This window comes from Spermophilus citellus, assembly GCF_964194105.1.
Source record: "Spermophilus citellus genome assembly, chromosome: 12".
Lineage (NCBI taxonomy): Eukaryota > Metazoa > Chordata > Mammalia > Rodentia > Sciuridae > Spermophilus > Spermophilus citellus.
In genome coordinates, this window is record NC_138198.1 from 127,299,090 (window position 1) to 127,322,401 (window position 23,312).

The 23,312-nt window shown below is 34.9% G+C and overlaps 1 protein-coding gene across 2 annotated transcripts in view; it reads left to right on the forward strand.

Moving 5' to 3' along the window:
- The window catches only part of ZNF407 (zinc finger protein 407), a 434,011-nt gene that overhangs the window by 160,003 nt on the left and 250,696 nt on the right, over positions 1-23,312 (forward strand). Inside the window, exon 4 of one of the 2 annotated variants that reach the window (XM_081262959.1) lies at positions 11,395-11,469. The exons of the other annotated variant lie outside the window; for it this stretch is intronic. Within the exon in view, the coding sequence (XP_081119085.1) occupies positions 11,395-11,469 (75 nt within the window). The remainder of the gene's footprint in view (positions 1-11,394; positions 11,470-23,312) is intronic. 2 annotated transcript variants of the gene reach the window in all.

A 23,312-nucleotide genomic window follows, 5' to 3' on the forward strand; every position in this document is an offset into this window, starting at 1 on the left:
GCCTCTGATATTCCTTCTTGGCGTATCTGCTCGTGAATTCTCGTATGAAACACTCCTGGATAAGTATTTCAATTCCTTTTGACTGTATTAACACTTTTACTTCTAGAATAATATCTGACATTAACAAAGTCTCACTACTTGGTGATTTGCCCTCTTCAGAAGAGTTGAGGTAATTTCAGGCAAAGTTTTCTTTATTTAAGTCCTTCAGAACATTTTCAGTGAGTGTGGCTTATTATTAAGGACTTTCCATTCATATTTCCTCCCTTTCCTGAAACACTGTAACCATTCATAAACATATCTAACATCATTTGTTTTAATACCCTCTCTGGGAATTTCATTGATTGGGTAATCCTTGTTCTTATGGTTTATCATGAATATAGTTATTTACTAAATTTATTGTATTTTTTAAACAATTAAGGTATCAGTAGTTTCATCTTATATTTTATTTTTATGGCTCTGACCAAGGCAGTGACACTGTTAATTGGCAAAACCTAGCCTAGAACCAGGTTTTTTACTTTTTTCGCTGTAATTTTAGTTTAAAAAAAAATTGTAGAAGACACGTAAAATCAGGCCTTACCTGCATTATATTTCAAAGGACAGAGAGGCAGGATAGTGTAGAGATCAGGTCTAGTTTGGGAGCTGAGTTCTGGGTGCTACTTACTGCTTGTGCTGCTTTTGGGGAGTGAGTTAATATGTGTGCACCTCAGGTTTTTTTCATCTGTAACACAGGGATGTTGTCAGGGTGAAGTTAATTGAGTAATTGAAGCACTCAACAGCTTTGCAGTCTTTTCTCTTAAAAAATTAACAAAAACCTAGTACAACCCTAATTTCTGATTGCTTTCAATATTGTTTAGAATGTGGGTAATATTTGGAAGTCTACAATATATTGTTAATCTTAAAGTAAATTATTTATAGTTCTGAGAATAATAATAATTACATTTTTATATGAATAATCCCTTAAATTACAATGGCATTAACTTTTATTTTATTTTATTGGTTGTTCACAACATTACAAAGCTCTTGACATATCATATTTCATACATTAGATTGAAGTTGGCTGGGCAGAAGATCATGAGCCACCACACACCTTGTAGATTCAAACAGCAATTCTTTATTCCCGAACTCACACCGGCCTCTACACACGTTCTGGGGAAATCCCAGTTCTGCTGCCGCCCAATTCACCTATTCCACGAGGCTTTTTTCCCAAAATACTCTCTGAATCTCACGAGAACTTAATGGGAGCTCAGGTAGCAGGAACGCCCTATTTCCAGCAGCAATAATCCTCAACATCGAACTTCCCTAAAACCCATAGTCTTAAACCGGGAACGCCCTAAATTTGTCTTAAACCGGGAACGCCTTAAACCCAAGGATCGGGATACTTCCTCAAACCTGCAGGAGACACCCTAATCCTGGATCCACCCTGGTCCTTGAGCAAGGTCACCTTACATGCAATGTCAACAGCGAAATTCCAAGGCAAGTCCATTTAACATGGGGTACGCTGGCAAGGAAATTTCGATGCGTCATTCCTACTTGGCAATGGCCCTCAGCATCTCCCCCCTTCTGATTTTTTTTTCTTTTTTTTTTCTTTAAAGAGAGAGTGAGAGAGGGAGAGAGAGAGAAGAGAGAGAGAATTTTAATATTTATTTATTTATTTTTTTAATTTTATCGGCGGACACAACATCTTTGTTTGTATGTGGTGCTGAGGATCGAACCCGGGCCGCACGCACGCCAGGCGAGCACGCTACCGCTTGAGCCACATCCCCAGCCCCCCCCCTTCTGATTAATTAAACAACAAGCAATGTGGCTTAAGGACCGTGCCTGGTAGGTTGTCTAATTCAACATATGGTTCTTACCCGTCATGGGAAAACTGACCTTTAGGCGTCAGCTTCCTGTCTTAGGTTGATACCACTGCAATCAGATCAACCCATCACTGACTACCGGTCCAGCATTCAGCCATGCTTGTGGATAGGCCTATGCACCAGTGTGGGGGGGTGAGGTTCTTGCCTCACCTCTGTTGGCCCCCAAATTTAGCCTTGGTGCCAGTGGGGGGGTGAGGTTCTTTGCCTCACCTCTGTTGGCCCCCAAATTTTAGACCATCACTAGTGGAAGGGAGGAGGATACAGAAATGCCAGGACACCAAGCCAATTAAAGGCTCCTTCGGAAAAATTGCGTCACTGGTGACACCATCAGCAGAAATATGCCAGCATTACCACAATTAACATGGGGTGCGCTGGCAAGGAAATTGCATCACTGGTGACACCATCAGCAAAGATATGCCAGCAGTACCACAATTCGCTGCACCAGACGATATTTCACAATGCATGCAACTGATATATAGTCCAGGCAAGTTCTGCAAGCAGTTCAAAGTGGAAGAGTCTATCAATATGTCCATTTCCTCCCAAAGTAAATCGAGTCCTTGATTGAGCATTACTTGTTGAGTTATATTCATTGATGCATCAGTTTATACAGTTTACTGTGATAGCTATCATAGAAGCTGTAGTTTGGTTTTATCTCAGTCTTCACCGGCACTGGGATGGAGATGGGAATTCTGGCAAAGATGCTAAAGAGACATTATCCTGAACATAATTATTAAATATAATGAGAAGGAAAGGTGAATGTAAACAAACAGATCTGTTAACCTCCTTTAAAAACAATCCTTAACATCTGTTTACCTAATTTAAATTAGTAAGCAAACAGATCTGTTAACCACCTTGCATTAACTTTTAAAATAAAGGACTACTGCCTTCCTAAGTGTCTTCCTCTCTTTTGCAGTATAGGAAAGTGAGGGGGCAGGGTGTGGGGGAGACTTCAGCTTTTTGAGTTCTTGAAGGAATGCTTCCTAATGTTGTGGCTGGCATTTCATAGTATCTAAAAGCATGCTGCTGTTTTTCTGTGCACAGAACACTTCCTCATGGGAGAGATATTAGACTTAGAAAAGTTTGTTTCTTATGAATAAACAAAAATTTTCTACGTTTTATCTTTTCCTAGGGAATGTCAATAAACATAACCGCATTTATTTTCATTTAGTAGCAGAAGCATACAAGAAAATAATAATTATACTTGTAGTAAAGGATCCTTTTGTACATTAAATTTTTTAATGTTGATGGATTGCTTTTGAAACATATTGCTTTTCATATATAGAGAAGGGTACATGTCAAGTGTGGCAGTAGTGGAGTCTTTGTGATCATTAAGAAGAACATGGCATTCACAGTAAGTGTGGCAGAAGACATTTGAAAAACATTAAAAGACATAATTATTTAGGCCTAGCAATAATTTGATAACAAATAATTTAAAATTTAGTTGTTAACTGTTTTTTAATAGCTGCTAACTTATCAATTTTCAAGTAAACAAATCTCGTATTCTGTCCTTTTAAAATCTCTCTTTTTTTTTTGTAGTTGTAGATGGACAGAATTCCTTTATTTATTTATTTATTTATTTATTTATTTATCTACCTTTGTCCCCTATATTTGCAAGGTAAAATATTTAATCAATTTAAATACTTTTTTCTTTGTTTTTTTTTTTAAAGTGAATTTTATCTTATTTAACTTAATGTGCTCATTAGTAATTAAGAAAAATGGATAGAAAAATTCATTCTATAAGTTCTGGTTAAAAATATAATTTGGAAATTGCTTACAAATATATTTAGGATTAGTACAATGTATTTAATTTTACACATTATAAAGATGAAGTCTGTAGTTATTTTATGTCAGTTTTTGTTTCATATATTTTGTATAACATATTATACCATAATATGTGCTTAATTTTCAATACTTAGAAGGTAAAATGCCTTTTTTATTTTATATTGGTAAAACCAATGCATTTTATCTCATTTGGATACTGTTTTAGAAATCGATATCAATTTCATTTTATTTATTATTATTATTATTATTATTATTATTATTATTATTATTCTGGGGGTTGAGCCCAAGGACGCTTAACCACTGAGCCACATACCCAGCCTTTTTAATTAATTTATTTTTTAAATTTATTTATTTATTTTTTTGTAGTTGTAAATGGACAGAATGCCTTTATTTTATTTGTTTCATTTTTATGTGGTACTGAGGTTCCAACCCAGTGTCTCACGCATGCTAGGCAAGCGCTCTGCCGCTGAGCACCCCAGCTCCCCAGCCCTTTTTATTTTGAGACAGGGTCTTACTAAGTTGCATGAGGCTTTAATCTTTTATTAATTTATTAATTTTATAGTTTAAGAAGTTGGCATGGTAGTGAGAGCACTGCATAAAGGTCAGCAGTCCTGAATTCTAGTTTTGGTATTTAGCTTCTTTTCCACATTTTCTTGAAAAAGTCAGAGTTACTTATATTCTTTGGCCCCTGTTCCCTCCCCTCTTAAGGTGAGCTGATAATGTCTGTACCATGTATTCATGTTGTTGTTAGGAGCATTGAAGTATCAAAAATGGTCTGCAAACTGTAAAGCTTATTATTATTTTAAATACAAAATTTTACTTATTCTAGAGAAACAAAGTGATATCAGTGAATTTTGGGTGCTATTTAGTTCATATATGTTTTTATGTGTATATGTGAGATACAAAAATGTACATGATCCCACATGAATGGGATTATATTGTATGTAATATTTCTGTCCTTTTAAAATCTCTTTTTTTAAAATATTTTTTTTTAATTGGTTGTTCAAAACCGTGTACTTTTATTTATTGTATAACATTCTTTTATAATTGTGTCACTGTTATTGAGCATTTAGATGAGAACGTTGGTCTTTTGACCTCTTCTCATTCTTGTTTGAGGACCTGTTCTAGGAATTGAAATATCTGGTTTTGAATGACTGTTGAGGATTGTTATTTGCTTGCTCAGGACATGGGCTTTTATCTAATCAGAATGAAATACTTCATGTTTTGTTGAGTTGAAGTATGGTCTGAACATGTATATCTAGGACTATGTCATGGTGATATTGGGGTGAATAGTAGCAGAGAGTACCTTGAGGTGTTTCACTTGGACATGATGATTTGATCTAGTTAATTAAAGTAGAAACAAATGTATTCTTGATATGGAAATATTTTGAAGAACCAGTTAATGACATAGGCTCATGAAAGTAAGATTACTGAACAGGAAAGGTGGTATAAAACTGATAGAATCAGGGTGTCTGCAGCAGCTCATCTGTGAGGAAAGACAATGCCTGAGTATTGGGTATGTCCTAAGGTCAGATAAGACTTCCCCAGGAAGGTCATGGATGAAGGTGCATGTTTTAAAGCCATCCACGATGAGTTTATACTTGAAGCTCATTAAATAAATTTTATCTGTGAAATAAATATATATGAATAAAATTATCACCTTAATTGATCAGATGAGGAGTAAGAATTGACAATATTGAGGAGTAGGAAGTGATCAAATAGTTTAAAAGAACTGTTCCTAGAAACCACATCATTAGAGATTTTAAGGAAGTAGTAAATATTGCATTTATAAGTAACAGAAAGTTTTCCTTCTGTTGATACAATTGGACGGATGTATAGGAAAGTAATTACATTCAGGACTGTATCCCCTTGGAGGCTTCAAGGTAGACTTTTTCTCAAGGCCACTTACCTCTCTTGGCTCCTGGCCCTCCTTAGTGACTGATTTCTATAGCAGTTTAATAAAGAAGTGAGGCCGTTGTAACCTGTAAGATTTGTTAAGGCCCAGTTCTCTCTAATGGGATTAGTGCCCTTGTGAAAGGGCCTTGAAGGAATCTATTTGCCTCTTCCAGTATTAGAGGACACATAGAAGGTGCCATGTATGAGGAACAGACACTGAATCTGGCTCCTTGATTTTGGACCTCTTGACTTCCAGAACTTAAGCAATAATTTTTTGTTCTTTATCAAGTACCTAGTCATAGATGTTTTGAATTAACAGTCCAAACTGACTATTGTAAGAATTTTCTCAAGTGTGTCCTGAAGTCCTTTTAGATTCATATATATTTGCTGTGAGAAAAATATTTAGTGGTCCAGGAAGTTTAGAAAATGTCATGCACACTTCCAGGCCTTTCTTGAGACACACACAATGATTACCGACATTTACATGAGGGAGGGTATCAATAGTGTTTTACTCTTTTGACACCTTTGTGTGTGATGTCTCATTATTCTTTGCCAGTTGCTATTCTAATTCTCTTATTTATGTATGTTTTCTCCCTGAATCTGACCCCTTTTAGGAAGTAACAAAAGGAGAGGTAGGTATCTGATTTGATTATATCTTTAATAAATGAACTTCTCATAGCTGTATTGTTGTCTGAAGGGGCATATTGGTCAGCTCTTTTCATCTGGATTTTCTTCTTCTTTTTTTAACCTGGTGCTGGGGAATTGAACCCAGGTCCTTGAGCATACTAGGTAAGTGCTCTATCACTGAGCACTAGTACCTGGATTTTCTAGATAGCTTTATAAACATGAATTGAAATTTTATTTCAGCTTTTATGCAAATTCTCTTATGGTCCAGAGTAATGAATTCTTTTGGAGTTAAAATCCTTCAACTGAACATCTGTATTTTTCTCTAGCTGTAACCATCTCACCAACAAGGATTAATGAGAGCAGTGCTAAAGTCAAGTTTTAGTATTGAGCTCTTTTAGCTGCTCTCATGCTACATGTAATTGTAGAATTGTTTTCTTTAACTTTCACTAAACTCCTGTGAAGTATTGCTTTGGCCATTTTTTGTGGGCCAAAAGCGATTTTGGATTTAGAGTACTTTGATTCTTCTATTCTAGTAAACTTTAACTGCTGGTCTTGCTATCGTTTTTTTTTTTTTTTTTTTTTTTTTTTTTTGTGTGTGTGTGTGTGTGTGTGTGTGTTTATTTTTTATTTTTTTTTGTTTCCTGCTGCTTTAGCTAGCAGAGATTAAAAATTGTCAATGATGTGATTGTTTAATTCACTTTGACACCTGTGCTCTGCCCAGCTCTTTGGGAAGGGTGTGATGTGTGGCTGTAGAAAGGGAAAGAAGACTGCAAATTTGTCAGTAGGACCATAGGGATTAGGGGTTGTACATATGTCAGAGTTGTATCTTTCTACACTTGTCTTAGAGATTTTCTTTAAATTTACTGGATTAGTGTATGTGGATGAATTTCTAAGAGCAATAGTTTATAGTTTGTCTTTCCTGTAATCTAGTGGCCTGGATTTACTTCTTCATCAGAGATTTTCTGGGAGTTGGAAATTATACCCCACAGGCTTTCTGTGAGGAGCACCTGATTTTCTAATGGAAGTAGGGGATGTGAAATAAGGACATGGAAATAAAGATGGGAGTGGGGGATGCGAAATAAAGACAACCAATTTTCAGGAGGACATCCTGCTACAACATCACCCCTGCTTGCACAGAGGGAGGAGCAGCCTGGCAGATCTGCCTGCACTAGACATACTTCTATACACACATTTGTGAGTGAGGAGATGCTAGTATGTTGAGGCTCAGATTTTTTTTTTTTTTTTTTTTTTGCTTCTCACATCTTTTTCTCTCTATTTATGGTATTGTATTTTATTTACTTTAATAGACCAGTTAAGTTATCATCTACATCTCTCAAATTGAAATAATTTCACAGGATTTAACAGATTTTTATTACATGCTATACAGTGTAGGAATGAATGTATTATATGTATTATAGTATATTATGTATTATGTGCTATATAGTGCACAAAATTATTTTGAAATAAAAACTAAAATAAGGATTATTCATTTTTGGAAGGTAGTTGTAAATGTTACTTCTGTATTGCTCTTGACAAAAAAAACAACAACCATTTTAAGTGATGCTATTTTAGCAAAACAATCATAGTTTCAAAACTTTTTTTTTTTTTTTTAAATAATCAAGGGTATTCTTTCAGTTGGTCAGACCCTGGGCTTATACATAGCCTCAGTGAGTACAGTTCTAGCATGAGTCTGGCTCTCAACTAGCAGTCAGCTCCATGTGGACTCTTATGTCCTCATTGAACATGTCCTGAACTTGTCTCCTATGGACCAGCTTATTTTTTCCCAAAGCAAACACTGATCTTTTTTGACCCCACATTCCACATGCAGTGCGCTTGAAAGTGTGGTTGGCTTTAGTAACAAATGTAACTTCCGCCTCTCATCAGTATTCTTCTACACCACCATGCCATGTTTGCCTGGATTATTGCAAGAGACGTTGGTTAAATGACTCCTCTACCCCTCTCTCTGTGCCAAAGGGGTCCTATTGAAGTGTAAGTTGGACAGGACTCTTCTCCTTTGAGGTGTCCTTGTTGATTTTTTTCTGCCAGAATACAAGCCAAAGCTCTTGTGGCCTGCAGGGCTGCCAGTCTCACTTTCCTGAGGTGCAGCTTTCTCTCTCCTTTTTAGTCTGCTCTCCCGTTTATGTTACTGCAACTCCATATTTCCATCTCACTGCTTCTCATCCCACCTCCGGGCTTTGTGGTGCTCTTCCTTCTGCTAGGATCTCTGTTCTTGTTTTTTTTTTTTTTTTTTTTTTTTTTTTTTTTTTGAGAGAGAGGAGAGAGGAGAGAGGAGAGAGAGAGAGAGAGAGAGAGAGAGAGAGAGAGAGAGAGAGAGAGAGAGAGAATTTTTAATGTTTATTTTTTAGTTCTCGGAGGACACAACATCTTTGTTGGTATGTGGTGCTGAGGATCGAACCCGGGCCGCACGCGTGCCAGGCAAGCTCGCTACCGCTTGAGCCACATCCCCAGCCCCTCTTGTTTATTTGAGTGCCCAGCACCATCTCCCTCTTTTTTACAAGTCACAATGCTGAACCCTTCCCACCCCCGCAAAAAAAAGAAAGAAAAATTTCAACCCTTCACTCTCATTTCAGAGCCTCCTCCTTGATTTTTTTTTCCTTCCTCCTACTACTTTCTGGTGTTTAATATGCTTTCTGTGTTCCTTTTCTTTCTATCCTTGTTGCCTGTCTCTTTGGCTAGGTGGGTTTTTTTCCCCCTGAGCACAGGGACTTTCAGAGCTATCTAGAACCATTCATTGTATAATAGTAGATCCTTAATAAATATATGAATTGAATGTTTCCATGGATGACTTGTATGATGACTCTCACTTTCCTGAGTGCCATGAAAGAGTTGTGCTACGGGTTTAGTGCCACTTTGTCTTTTCATGAGCTATATGGTAGTAGGATGAAGCTTCAGGAAGGTATGATTTTAATGGTCAGATTTTCCATTTAGGTGCAGAACCCACCTATAGCTAACACACAGTGTTTAATGTACTGAGTCAGGGAATTAAGATAGAGATGCATGAGTATTTCTTAAACGCAAAGCATTTAAGTTGGATAGCTTTGGAGAATAGAGGTTTGGTTTTATTTCTCATACTGTGTAGGTTTTACATTTTAAAATTATGTTAAAATAATATTTCAATGGATGTGAAGGAGAGCCTGTATTCAATGATCACACATTGCTGGCAATATTATGTCAGTTGGTAATTTTATGCTATTCAGTCATAATTGGCTTACATGTTTTTAACTGAGGATCATATTGAGACTGTTGCACTACTCATACTTTATTCCAAGTATGGAGCATACATACTTAAGTTCAAATTTTGGGTGAATAAATGCTTTGCATTTGAGCATAATTGAATGTGATTTAACATTATAAATTGTTATTCCTCAAGATTTTTAGCTTTAGACATTTAGAATTGTTATAACATGATATGAAGTGAAAAAATTCCCTCCCTGTTTACTTTAGTTCTTTTCTGTCTTCAGTATAATATTTTTGTATTAAACATTTTAGTTAATAATTTTTACTGTATTACAAACTGAACTGTGGTTTCCAAGTTCAGATATCTTAAATTATACTTGCTCATGTAAATAAGCTGTGCTTTGCAACTTTGGGTTTTTAACCTTTGTTCTTTGCTATTAGCTTTATGTTTTTGTAATTATACAAAAATGGAGGACAGTAGGGAACTTGTGATTAAATGGACTCTTATTACTATATTCCTTCTGAAGGAAATGAAAAATTAATTTTATGCCAATCAAGCAGAAACAAAATATAGAATATCTTGTACTATTTTTTCCCAGTATTTGATATTAACATAGTTTTTACTTTCAGTGTTGTAATTATCCTTCAATTTTAATGATTGATGGTGTGACTAGTTATTTATAGTTACGGAGTGTGTATTGTTCATAGTTATTATTGCCTAACATATAAAAAGAATGAATGTTATTTTTAGTTAATGTAAGCATATTAAATGCATAATGAAGTCACAGTCATTTAAAAATTCAGGATTATTAGTTTGTCCTGCAAACCAAAGTTTCCTTATATTATATAAACAAAAACAAAATAGACTAGATATTCAAAGAAGCATTCACAGTTTTAATCATTATCTTGTTCTTGGATTTTGATGCAAGTCTCTTCTGTGAGATGGCTGTACTTTACAGTCTTAGGCTGCCCATTGTGCAAACATGACCAGATGAATTCAGTGTTTAATGTTAAGAATCTTATAACATGCCAATTTGATTTGTAGCCTTTCATATCATAGAATGCTAATTAAAATCATATTTTTGCATATGTCATGCCTTTCATGTACATATGCAAATAGATTCTGTTGCCTTTCAGCTATTAGTAATTAACTTTATGAAGGACAGCTGTAATACATAATTAACAAAAATGTTTGCAAGCCCTTTTTCACTGAAAGTTACAACAGTAATTTTTTTTCTTTTACTTATCAAGAGTGCCATCTTAGTTTGTTGCTTCTGAGTGGGAACTAAATTGTTTTAAATAATCACATGACATAATTAAATTGATGTTGTACTGTGTTCAATAGAAGAATGGTGCTCCATGCACTGGCTGCTGACTCCTGTCCATTTCATATTTATGTAAGCAATATCAAATTAAGTAAACTGATTCTTCTGTAAAATAAGATAATTTGTCAGGTAATACTTTTTGTTTTAGCTATTTATATTTTCTAGCAGTAAAGCATTTTTTCTTTTTTTTGGTTCTGGAGACAACAGTAAACATAGTTTAAATACCCCTCTGCAAATCGCTACCATGATTTTATGAAAGCTTCATGAAAACTCTTCATTTACTAATTTGTAAGCCTTTAAATATTTAATTGAACAATATTGTCTCAAATTCATTTTATAATGAAAGTATGGGATTGGTTAGGGGGCAGTGAGTGTTATATTGAGGTCCTTCTTTATCTTTCCTACCAACTTTCAGTGGAGACAGGTACTTAGAAACTGTAGTCATTGTTTTGATCATTTGGTCACTGGCAGTAAACCCAGGTAAGAAAAGGAACCAGTCAGTTTCAGTGCAGTTATTTCCTTTGCTTTCCAAGTATTACAACATATGCAGTAACAAGCTTTTTGTTTAAGAAAAATACCACTATGGTATGCATTTTCATGTTTTCTGAATATAAACATATGTTGGTATTATCCTTAAATATTTTCTATATAGATGTCTAGTAGAAAGCCAAGTTTTAGTTCTATAATTACTTTCATTTATTTTTTAGGGTTGCTTTTGTAATGAAGAAGCACTTAAATACTCATCTTCTAGGCAAACATGGAGTTGGCACCCCAAAAGAAAGGTAATTTCCATTTTTTTAATTTAACAAATATAATTAAATTATTATTTTCGGCTTTCTTTATCAACATGATTTTTTAGAATTTTTTATCAAGTCAGTCCATTTTATTTTGCATTTGTGGTATTTTGTTGTTGGATATAGTGTTTTATGTCATCTTCCCAGAAAAATATAACAGTGTACATTAATTTTTTTTTTTATTAAATTGCAGTCTGGAAATATTTGAAGTGTTTGTGGGACTTTGAAACAATTTTCAAGCACTGAAGAGTTAAATTGTAGGGAATCAACCTTTATAGCCACTTTTGCATGTGCTAAACTAAATATGTGAAACCAAACTTTGTATTTTTAACTTTGGAGTTTTAAAATAACATTTTTGAATTCTTACTGTAGTCTTAAATATTGCTGATATTAAAAAAGAAATACATCTTGTAACATACCAAAATAATACTACAGTTGCCATGTCATGAAAAATAACACTACAATTATTATGTCATCAACTGCCAGATTTTCTGTCTCTTGGTACTATATCATAATTAGCTTCATCACATAGACTTAATTATATTAGGTGAACTGAAATAGAGCAGTTTCAGTTACCAGGTGAGCTGGCTACTTTTGAAATTTTTAAGCCTTTAAAATGTGTAGCTCACTCAGGTGTAGCATGAGCACTGCCATTTCCCTTATATATAGTGTAGATTGCCAGCTTCTTTTCAGTGTCCCAAGGTGATATCCAAATGCCCCAGACACTCCTGGAAACCTTAGTTTCTAGTACTATATTAAAATGTCCATAATGATGCAAATTCTTCTTGTGCTCTGAAGAGTGAAGCCTCCTCAGCCTTTTTTGTATGGGTTAAATAGCCCTTTTAAAAAATGTAAAATGCTCCTTTGGTATTTTGTGTGTTTTTGAGGAGTTTGACTTGACTTTTCTGCAGAAGAGGTTGTTTTTTTTTTTTGTTTTTTTTTTTTTTTTTTTGTACCAGAGATTGAACATAGGGGCACTTGATCACTGAGCCGCATCTCCGGCCCTATTTTGTATTTTATTTAGAGACAGGGTCTCACTGAGTTGCTTAACAACTCTCTTTTGCCGAGGCTGGCTTTGAACTTGCAGTCCTCCTGCCTTAGTCCCCTGAGCCACTGGGATTACAGGTGTGCACCATCTATTCTATATATTATACATTTGAACCCAAACATACCATTTTGCTTTTTATTTAGGAATTTAAAAAAATTGAAATATTTGTTCATAGTGTTCCATATCCAGATCCAAACTGCATATGAGTAATTCATCTACCCATATATGTACATTTATACACATGTACCTACACATATATATGCTATCAATATTTAGTTATCTTTCAAACATCTTAAAACAATATTTTGACATTGTTTTCATTCACATATTTGCCATTGTTTTTTCTGTTTATTTTTTCCTATGTATTTCAGGCTTCTTTCACTTATTTTAGTTCTAAATATATAAAAGGAGACCAAAAAGCTAGAAAAAGTATGCTAGTTAACTTTCTATTACCGTGACCAAATACCTGACATAGTCAACTTAAAAGGAAGAAATGTATATTTTTTTTAAAAAAAATTTTTAGTTGTAGTTGGACACAGTACCTTTATTTTATTTATTTATTTTTATGTGGCGCTGAGGATCGAACCCAGGGCCTCACGCATGCTAGGTGAGAGCTCTACTGCTGAGCCACAACCCCAGCCCCAGAAATGTATATTTTGAATCAGGGTTTCAGAAATTTTGACCATTGGTGGATGCTGAGCCTGATTGCTTTGGGCCTGGTATCACAGTGTATCATAAGGGGAGTGTGGTAGAGAAGGCTGTTCACCTCATGATGTCTGGGAAGCAAAAAACAGACAGGAAGAAACCAGGGTCCTTAGTTTCCCCTTTAGGAGCACATCCTTAGTCACTTGATTTCCTTCCACTAGGCCTCAACTCTTAAAATTTCTAATGTCTCTCAGTAGTGCCACAGACTGGTGGTACCTTCAATACAGGATCCTTTGGGGGCCATTCCACTTTCAAACCATAGCAGAAAGATTGAATGGCTTTCTCCTCTTGGAGATACGGTGAGCTTTTACGATGAGATGTGACACTATTTTTTTTGCCCTAAAATCAGGAAACAAATCTAAGATTGGAAAATACACTTACATTCTGGATTATTACTTTTTAATATTCCAAGTGGCAATATTCATCTAAACCAGATGTTTTTGAATGTTTATCCTACGGAAGAGGCTTGTTTTTCCTAACTTCCACTGAAATATAATTTTATAATCTGCTACTGTAGCTAGAGGAGACTATCATTTTAGTTCTGTAATCAGCCCGAGGAATGCCAAAAGGCTTCTTTTTGTTTTATTTCCATGGTTTTAGGAAGCAAGGAAAGTCTGCCAGCATGCTGAACCTCCAGTTTGGGGTATAACTGTTCTCTCAATTAAACTGAATATTTTCCTTACCTATTTGAAACATTAATGCTTTGACTGTAATTTTGCAAACTTGCTATATTTTTAAATTCTCCAAGACAGTGTGATCAGTTTACTTTTTACGTTTTGAATTTGATTCTTTCCTCTAATGCATTGCATATTAGGGCAAATACTAATAGAAGTTAGTTAAATAGACTGTGACAATTAAATTAATAATGCATTTTGTTTGCAAGTATTTAGACCTTGTAGTTTGACTGATATATGGAAAAATATTATTTATTAAAAATTAATTTATATACTGTAAAATTTGATGAACTTATACATTTTGTCAGCATGATTATCACTAGAAAAATATTACTAAATAATTTCAAAAATTTTTGACACTTCATGAACACTTGAAGTTATGGCTTCTGTAAGAACATAGTTCTTTTTTAAAAGAATTTATTTATTTTAATTAGGTATATAGGACAGCAGAATGCATTTTGATTCATTGTACATAGTTGCAGCACAACTTTTCATTTCTCTGTACATGATGTAGCGTTGTACTATATGTGCAATCATATATGTACCTAGGGTCCTTAAATTAGCACTAACTTTTTTATGGTAGTATATATTACAGTATTTCTGAGGTCTTTCACACTTAAAAACAAACAACTAATTGTTAACCATCCAATTGTTGTTCTAAAATAATAAATTCTAATTTATTGGCATGTTCATTCCAGTGTTTCCTATTTCCAATGAATAATTGTCTTTGTATTGAAAGTTAGCCAAATATCTTTATAACTCTTTGAATTCATTCATAGTAATCTAAGAACACCACAATGGAGCAGCCATTGCAAATGCATCTCCTGTGAGTGCCAGGTGTCTATGACTGTGGAACTGTTTGGCATGTACAATTCAGTGCCTGGGATCAGCTGGGCTTTGAATGCCTGCGTAAATAGGAGGGAAGGTTTGCTCAGAATCCCCTATTTGACATATTAGTTTTTGATGTGTATGTATGATCAGGAAAGGTCTGTGTAGGTAATGCTCTGGAAGGCTAATGAACGCATGGCTTTCACATTAGAAAGTGTCTTTTGAAATATAAGCATTTAACAGTTATGTAGCCAAAAGAAATGTATCTGTGCCTTTACCAGTGAGTATCTACATCTGAACCTCAGTGTCTTTTCTGTGGAGCCATATTTGGAAGTGTCTGTTAAAGTCTTTGCTTGCAGTTAGTCATTTACTGTCAGCACAGCTGTGGGGTGTGTGCAGGCTCTGGGCTAGTTAGTGTTTCTATGGAATTTCCTTCAAGGTCATTCAAACCGGGAGCCCTCCAACTTGTGCTGGACCCTGCTTTTTTCTCAGATGTTAGGAATTTAGTGTTAGGTGGCCTTTCCTCTTTTCTCAGATTTTAGGGATTCAGTGTTAGCTGTCTTCCTTTCAACTGCATCTTTGATACTGTTGGTAAATAAAACCATTACCCCCATTGGTTTTCACTGTGGGAAGGCAAGACAGGCAGCCCTGATGGTTGTTCCATTGTCCTTTAAGGCACTAATATGAGACAGGAATTACATAGGTCTTTGAAAGTCATTTCACTTCCTTCTCTTTTTTGTCTGGAAAAGTTTGTACGTTAAAATTATATAGAAGAATCATCCTGTTTTCTACTTTTCCAGTTTAGATGTAAGCTTCACACTCTTCACAAAACTTGAAAATATCTTGCAGAGCACAAACGTTTCTGGGAAAAGCACGCCTGCTTGCACCTACCATGGTGATTGGTAATTGTGTACCAAGGGTACTGGGGTTGTTAAGAAACATAGATTACATCATGTGAGTGAAATATATTTTATAAAAAGCCTGATGTTAAATAGAAATTAGACTAAAATTTTTTTTATTAGAAGAAATTCTATTTATATGCTTAAGTCCTATTAAGTTTTAGTTGTTGCTTCATTTTAAAGAAACAACTTTGAGTATGTTCTCTCATTGTATATGGCTTCTTTAATTAAAGGACGATTTTCCTGCTGTTTTATGTTTCTTTGGCATGGTGACTTGTTCTCATGGGTGTGTTGCCATTATATTCCATGTGCTGTTTCCATGCTCTGATCATTCTGGAGTGTACTTGTATTCCAAGACTTTTTAGGCTCTCTTTCTCTTATTGACCCATTACTTACTGGTTTTCTTTTCTCATTTCTTCCTTCCTATTCATGGTTTGCAATCTTTTTTTCTTTTTCTTTGTCCCCCATGAGGGCTATTTTAGGAAAAATAAAGTGTTTATGGACTCCTCTCTGCTTTAAAAATATTTACACAAGAAACAGCTCTGTGGACTAAAGTGGATGGATAAAAAAAAAAAAAATGTCCATTTTTTTTTATCTTGCCAAGTTTGTTTTCCTAAGTTGGGAGGGTGTTGGATTTAACTTAAAACTACTTTTGCTGGGGCACAGGACTGCCTTTCTTCCATCTTCTACCATATCTCCATTTGTGAACAGTTAAATATAAATGATATCCTGTGATTTTATGACATGGTTATTATGAAAAAGTAAAGAGGTGGCCTTTTGAGATGATCATTCTCCATGGCAAGGTAGATAGGAGTCACATCAGTTCATCCAAAGCCCAGGTTATGATTTTTAAAACTTTCTTTCTGCATTTACTAGCTTCAACCAACAATATATTATAATAGTTCATATTTCAAGTGCTTTTTTCTTGCTGAGATTTGTGAAGTATTTCTAAATTGCATTGATTATGTGGATTTTTTTGGTTGTAGTTACTTTATGAGTTATGTCTTACTACTGAAATGGATATTTGGTTTAATTTCTGCTTTTAAGTTTTCCAGGAGAAAGTTAACAAGAATCAATTGTGTAGAATATCAAGATTGCTTGTGATTCCACTGCTCATCTCTGGGGCAGTGGAGAACCCTCCACTTCAGGTCATCTCCATTGGGCCCCTCAGCTCTCAGGAAGCAACACGAGCTTTATTCCAGAATCAATGCATAGTCAAAAGCTACACAAATTATCTTATTCCATGTTTTAGATAATTCACTTTAATATTCTGGAAACATTCCTTTCATTCATTTCTTAATCTGCTTTCAGTTCTATCCTCTCATTCTTCCTGTTTCTTTCTATGTGTTGTTTTTGTTTTCTTAATATAATTGACTTTAACAATTATACATTTAGTTATTATGATGATGAGTTAAATTCAAGAATATTTTAAGAAGTAACCACAGTAACTCATATTTGTTGAAAATATAGTATTTGGGATGATGTTGATGAAAATGTGTCATGTCTTTGTCATAAGGCTCAGGGAAGTGATTTCTCTCTGGTCTCTATTCCAGGAAGTTCTGCTTTTCTGAAACAATTTGTCATTTTAGTCTTGGGTAGTAGCGAATCATGTATATAATTGAGTTTTCCTCTTTATGTTTACTGCTGGGAAGCTCAGGGCCAAAATTGTGATCCATCTCTAGCAAGTGGGAAGGACTTCAGGGAATGTGTTTTATTTACTACTGTTATTTCCAGTTTCATCTTTTTTTCCCTTAAGGGAAAGTCCCATTTTATGTGAGCGATATATTTTAACAACCTTACATAAATCAAAACCACATAATTCAAGAGCAGTTTTGCAATTGGAATTTTTTTAAAAGTCAAGTCAATATTTTTCTGGAAGTGCATATATCTTTAGCAACTTGTTTTGGGGGGCACTTTGTTGAACATTGTTTAGTCCTGTCATTAGATAGTTTTTAAGTGTCCTAACCTATGAAAATTTTGTGCAGTTCTGTGTATTGCTTCCATGTGGTTTCTTATTCTTAGAATTTTGAATACTGCTTCCTTGTAGAGTTTGGTGTTCAGACACGTTTATTTCGTCCTCCCCACCCCAGTCAGGGAGGTTCCCCCCCTTTTGTACCAGGGTCTCTGGCTGTATCAAAAATACTGATTCTTTTAGTGTATCTCGATTATTATATTGATAAATTAATGTGTGTTTTTGCTTTAAAAGAAATGCTTATGATAGTAAATGTGAAATTTTAAGTGAAAGTAGTATATATAACAGAAGTTAAGAGTTTTTTCCTACCTTTTTTCTGATATTTATCCTTTCATTTTTATGTCCACAAATTTTTATGTGTTTTCTTCCTAGGCATTTAAGTAAACATGCTTATTATATGATTCATATTCTTTAGAACATACTAGGGTTTTAAATATAGTTTTCCATAAGAGGTGAACACTTTTAGTAAAGGGAGCAGTTACTCCTGCTGAGGGCTTTTATGGAGTGATGGTAAATAAGGACATGTCATTCATCACTGATGATTTATTTTTAAGCAAACTTTAGTATATTCATTACTTTGTTCAAAATGTAGATGGGATGCAGTGCTTGAAGATGACATAGCCTTCCTTCTCGTGAACCTTAATTTCGTTGTTCATGGATGGAGAGATAACACATACATAAAGGAAAGAAGAATGTTATCAAGAGTTAGATTCTGATGCCAGTAAAACATGGTGCTATTCCAGGGAGTGGGTGGGAAGGGTGCTTCTTTACCTGGGGTATTTATAAAAGCCCTTTGTATAGGGCTGTGTTTGAAGTGAAGCATGGCCTTGGAGCATATCAAAGTCCTCATGAGGCTTGTGGTTTGTTTGTTTTTTTTGGTTGGGGGGTGCATTACTGGGGATTGAACTCAGGGACACTGGACCACTGAGCCACATCCCCAGCCCTGTTTTGTATTTTATTTGGGGACAGGGTTTCACTGAGTTGCTTAGCACTTGACTTTGAACTCGAGATCCTTCTACCTCAGCCTCCTAGTTGCTAGGATTCTAGGTGTGTGCCACCATGCCAGACTAAGAATGTGATTGTTTTTATCCCCTGTTTTGAGAGCTCAGGGACCTTGAATACAGCTTGGGCAAAGGGACCTAAGGGAAGAAATGAGATCCCAGAGATGTGTTTGCACTGTTTTAGGAAATAGAAACCAGTGAGATGATTTTCTTGAGGAAGGATTTTGGGACTCTGAGGATGACACTTGGAGACTTAGCTGGAATCAGGCTGAGAGGTCTGACTGTGGCTTTGCCAGTGTTCTTTTACTCTTTGCATAAAGGAAGCTGGTATGGTTGAGAACATATAGAACTATGTCTCTGACACTGTGGAAGATGAGCTTCAGGAAAAGGTGGTGGGCAGGTACACTGGCACTTGTGTGGAGACACCAGTGCTGAGCTCCTCACCTCCCCTGGCTGCTCCCTGGGCTTTTCACCTGCCTGGCGACACATTCAGTTCCTTTCTCCCTTAATTCACGTTGCTGACCCACTTGCAAATAAGCCTTTTAATCATCCATTGTATTTTGTTGGACAAATTCTTTCCTTCTCACTTCTCTTATTTGGTTCCACAGGTTTTGCAATACATTTACTCAACATTCCACTTCTCTTGGAACACTTCAAAACATATATTTGTTTTAAATCCCATCTGAGGCCTGTCTTCTCTGAGTTCCGTTCTTGTTTATTACAACTTTTATTGATCCTTTTCATCAGATTTCTATGGAACATTAGATGATAAAGAGTTAATTTATATAAATGTATAGAAATATCTGTAAATGAAATATTAGGTTAGACATTCTTTTATCCTTTACACACATACCTTTATTATAGGTATGTCTCCCTGCCTTAAAAAGGAAACCCAAAGATTGTAGTAATATTGCATGCATTATAATCATCTTATTCAGTACTAGTTCATAAGTTATTAGGTCACAGATATGTGGTTTATATTTGATAATCCTTACTAAAATGACATCTCTTTTATTTCATTTCTTATTTCATTCTTACATAGGAAAAGGTAAAACTGAATTCTATAGAGGTACTGAGGTAGAACTTTAGTAGTATGAATGTTCCAGTTGCTTTTACATGTAATAATGCATTAATGTTTAATGCAACAAATTAATTTTTAATTCATTTCTTTTTCTGCTACCATGTATTCCAGTAGTACTCTCAAATTTTGATTTGAGAATATCTGCTCTTTTGAATTTTTAAGAACATAGGTGTTTTCTCTCAGCTTGCATCTTGAATATTTTTTGTCATTTTCTCCTTTCACTTAAATTATTTTTAGAACATTGGGGCTTATACATCTGGACTCTGACTAAAATATGCCCTAAGTGCTTATCTTCAATTCCCACTCAGTACCAGAATTAAAGAGAACAAAGGCCTATATGTTCACTGCAGCCTTCAATTATGCTTAATTACCAACTTTGGTACAATTTCATTATATATTAACTGACTTTTTTGTGAGAGTTTCTTTATATTCATGATGTCTTTTGCTTATAAAAGTCCAAATTAATTTTTTTCTGAGGAATTTTCAGGAAACAGAACTTTTTGGAAGTGATTTTTGTCAGGTCATATTAAAGCAATTTGGTCATCCATTCTAAGAGATAAGAAATGAGTTTTCTATTTATGCTGTAGTGCTATGATAGACAAAATGAAGGCTTAATATAGACTATTTTCTAAGATAGTTTTTTCCTGAATTCTGTGGGATCATCTGCATGATCTATTGTGAGGTTAGAAGAAAGGGACTCTCTACTCAGTGTGGTGTTTTCTCACATTTGCACTCACAGGAGAAAGTAAGATGATCTTGAAGCTCCACAGGAGACTTTGTCTCATAATCACCCTGCAGTTCTGCAGAATGTCCATCATTCATTTCAGCTGATCTTTTACTCACTTTCAGTGGGACTGGGGCTTAGTGGTAGAACATTTGTTTGCCTAGTACTTGTGAGGCACTGGGTTCGATTCTCCACAACAAAATAAACAAAATAAAGATAATTAGAAAAAAAAAGAATCATTTCCCTGATACTTACAAAGCTATTAATACTTCTCCCTTTGAATCATATAAAATTGACATTCAACAGGTTAAAAACAGTCAAGTATTGTTAATTTCATGTGAATCAACTTAATTTCATTTTAAAAATGTTTCTAGCATATGATGTCAATATAAAGATCTGTTTTTCAGGGAAACATCTATTTCCATCCATTTTAATCAAATCATGGTCTCTTCTTGTTTTATGAATAATGATTTCTTAGGTACTGCTTAAGGTAGTAAGCTCAATATAGGAAAAGGTGGGTCAAGGTGAAATGAGAAGACATCTAAGCAGACTCTGCATGGTATTTTCATTCACTGTCCTACTGAAAGTCACTTCTCCCCATTTTTCTTCCTGGGGTCAGAGTGTATGTTTTTTCAAGGGTCAATTTTTGTCGCACTCTGTAAAGCTTTCCCTAGATTATATCCCACATAGTCAATTCTTTCTTTGTAGAAGGCTGAAGTACCACTTAGCACATACTGGTTTGTTTTCTTTTAAAAAGATATATTTCCTGGCTTCAGGCTACTTAGTTCATTTCTAGAGGGATAATCCTCAGTTTTTTTCTCTTGAGCTTTGATCTTTTGAGAGAGGAGTTTACAGTCATAATTATCAATGGACTCAGGATATTAAAACCTTCATTGAAATTTTCGTTCTCAAGACTTACTTTCATTTAGTGTAATTCATGATCTGTAGTCACAGTTTGAAGTTTTTGGAACTGTATTATGTGATTAAAATTGTATGTAACATGCATGCTCAACCTCAGTGCATTACTTGGATAGTTGGTAGCTTTCCTGTCTGTGATACTAAAGATGCTCTCTTCTCAGTTTGCAGCTGGTGAAGCCACCATGTATTAATGTTTATAAAATTTCAAAGAATCACATACACATATATTTATGTATAACATTTTATACTTTTAAAAGTGATTGCTTTTAAATGATGAAATTCAAGAAGTTTTCACTATGGGAAACAGCAAATTTAACACAACATGCATATAAAAATTTTTATTTCAATTAGGCCCAAAGTTTCTTTGAAGTTAATTAAAATGATAATATCCCTCTTTCATTCATATGGTTCACTGTAGTGTTCAAAATGCCTTTTTCTCATCTTCTATTTATAATTATGTCATATGGCTATATCATATATTCTTGCAATTAGATAGTGGTATACTTATTTCTGGGATAACAAATTTCAAATTAAATGTTTTTCTTTTAAGATTCATGTCTTTGTCTTTTTTCATGTATATTATTAATGTGATAAGAAGATTTTTGACAATAAGGAAAAAGTGAAGAAATTACACTAATGCTTATTTTTTAAATTAATACTTATATATATGGGCATATTTCAAAGCTTTAGTGTATATGAAGAGATGGGAAAATATTGTTTTTATTTATTTCAAACTAATTTATTTTTGGTTTTCTTAACAACAACAAAAATAAATGATCAAATAAATAAAAACAAACCCCCAAGAACATTTACCTGAAGTGTAACCATGGAAGTGCACTGGAAGCTGAGTGCTGTGGTGGAGGATGGACAGGGCTCCACGCCCGTCACCTCTGGAGCAGCTTCTCCACGTCTCATAGGCCTGGGAAGGTCTCCTTCACACTGAAGAAGGTGTCTTCTGCACATAGAGGTTTCTTTTTTATGTACTGGGCTGTTGAATTTTATAGATTTAACACTCTTAATGTTATTGATACCTGAGTAGCTGCACACCATGTAAGTTTCGGTAGAAATTCAGGTTTAAATTGAGTATGTTCAGAGACCATTCTGTCAGAGCCCATCACTTGGCCAGTGGGAGAACCCAGCATACATATTTCAGAAAGCTCATTGTGAGTGGGTAATACCTAAAGAAGTGATGAAATAGGAAACAATTTAGTTCAAAGAACCCAATGCTGGAAATGACATTAAAATAAAGAACCACAACATATCTAAGCATGTAATTATTCTTCACTAGAAGCAGAAGTTTAGGATATGTTAGAATCTGGAATGTAATGTTCTAGTGTTCAGGCTTGATGGTAAATGCACAGGGTGGTCATTATATTACTGAGTGAACAAATAAAAATGATGTAGGGCAATTAAATCACGACAACCAAAGATTATTTCTAACTTGCTTACTTTGAGGCAAGACCTTAATTTCCCACTTTCAAGTGGTCCACCTATTTGCTTGTACCTAAGAGCATAGAAACTTTCCTATTCAGTGGGGGGAAAACTTTCTTGAATGTTGAAAACATGACTTTCTTGTTGGCTAATAAATATGAATGGAAAACATCTTACTTTCAATAAAAAATGTTCTTTTTTAGAAAATCATTACTGTTTATGGTAGCAATTTATCTGAAGTAGCTGTATTGAAATGACTTGACTGTCTTGCTTGTGTTTATGATGAGACCTATTCATTTTGAGCATTTTAGGAAGGTTTTTCTAAGTAACGGATAGCTTGCAGTGGGGCCCATTAGCTGGCCGCATTGTGCAGAAGTGCTGAGTGAAGAACTTTGGAGGAGAAGGGAGAAGTCAACTCTTGTTTACCACAGACGACAGAAAGAAGAGAATTTCTTCTCAAATGCACTCTCTCAGGAAGAAGAGTCAGACCCAGGGTTGAGGCTCTTGAGGATTTCTGCTCACTGGTAGGACTACTTGCCTATCTCAGCCT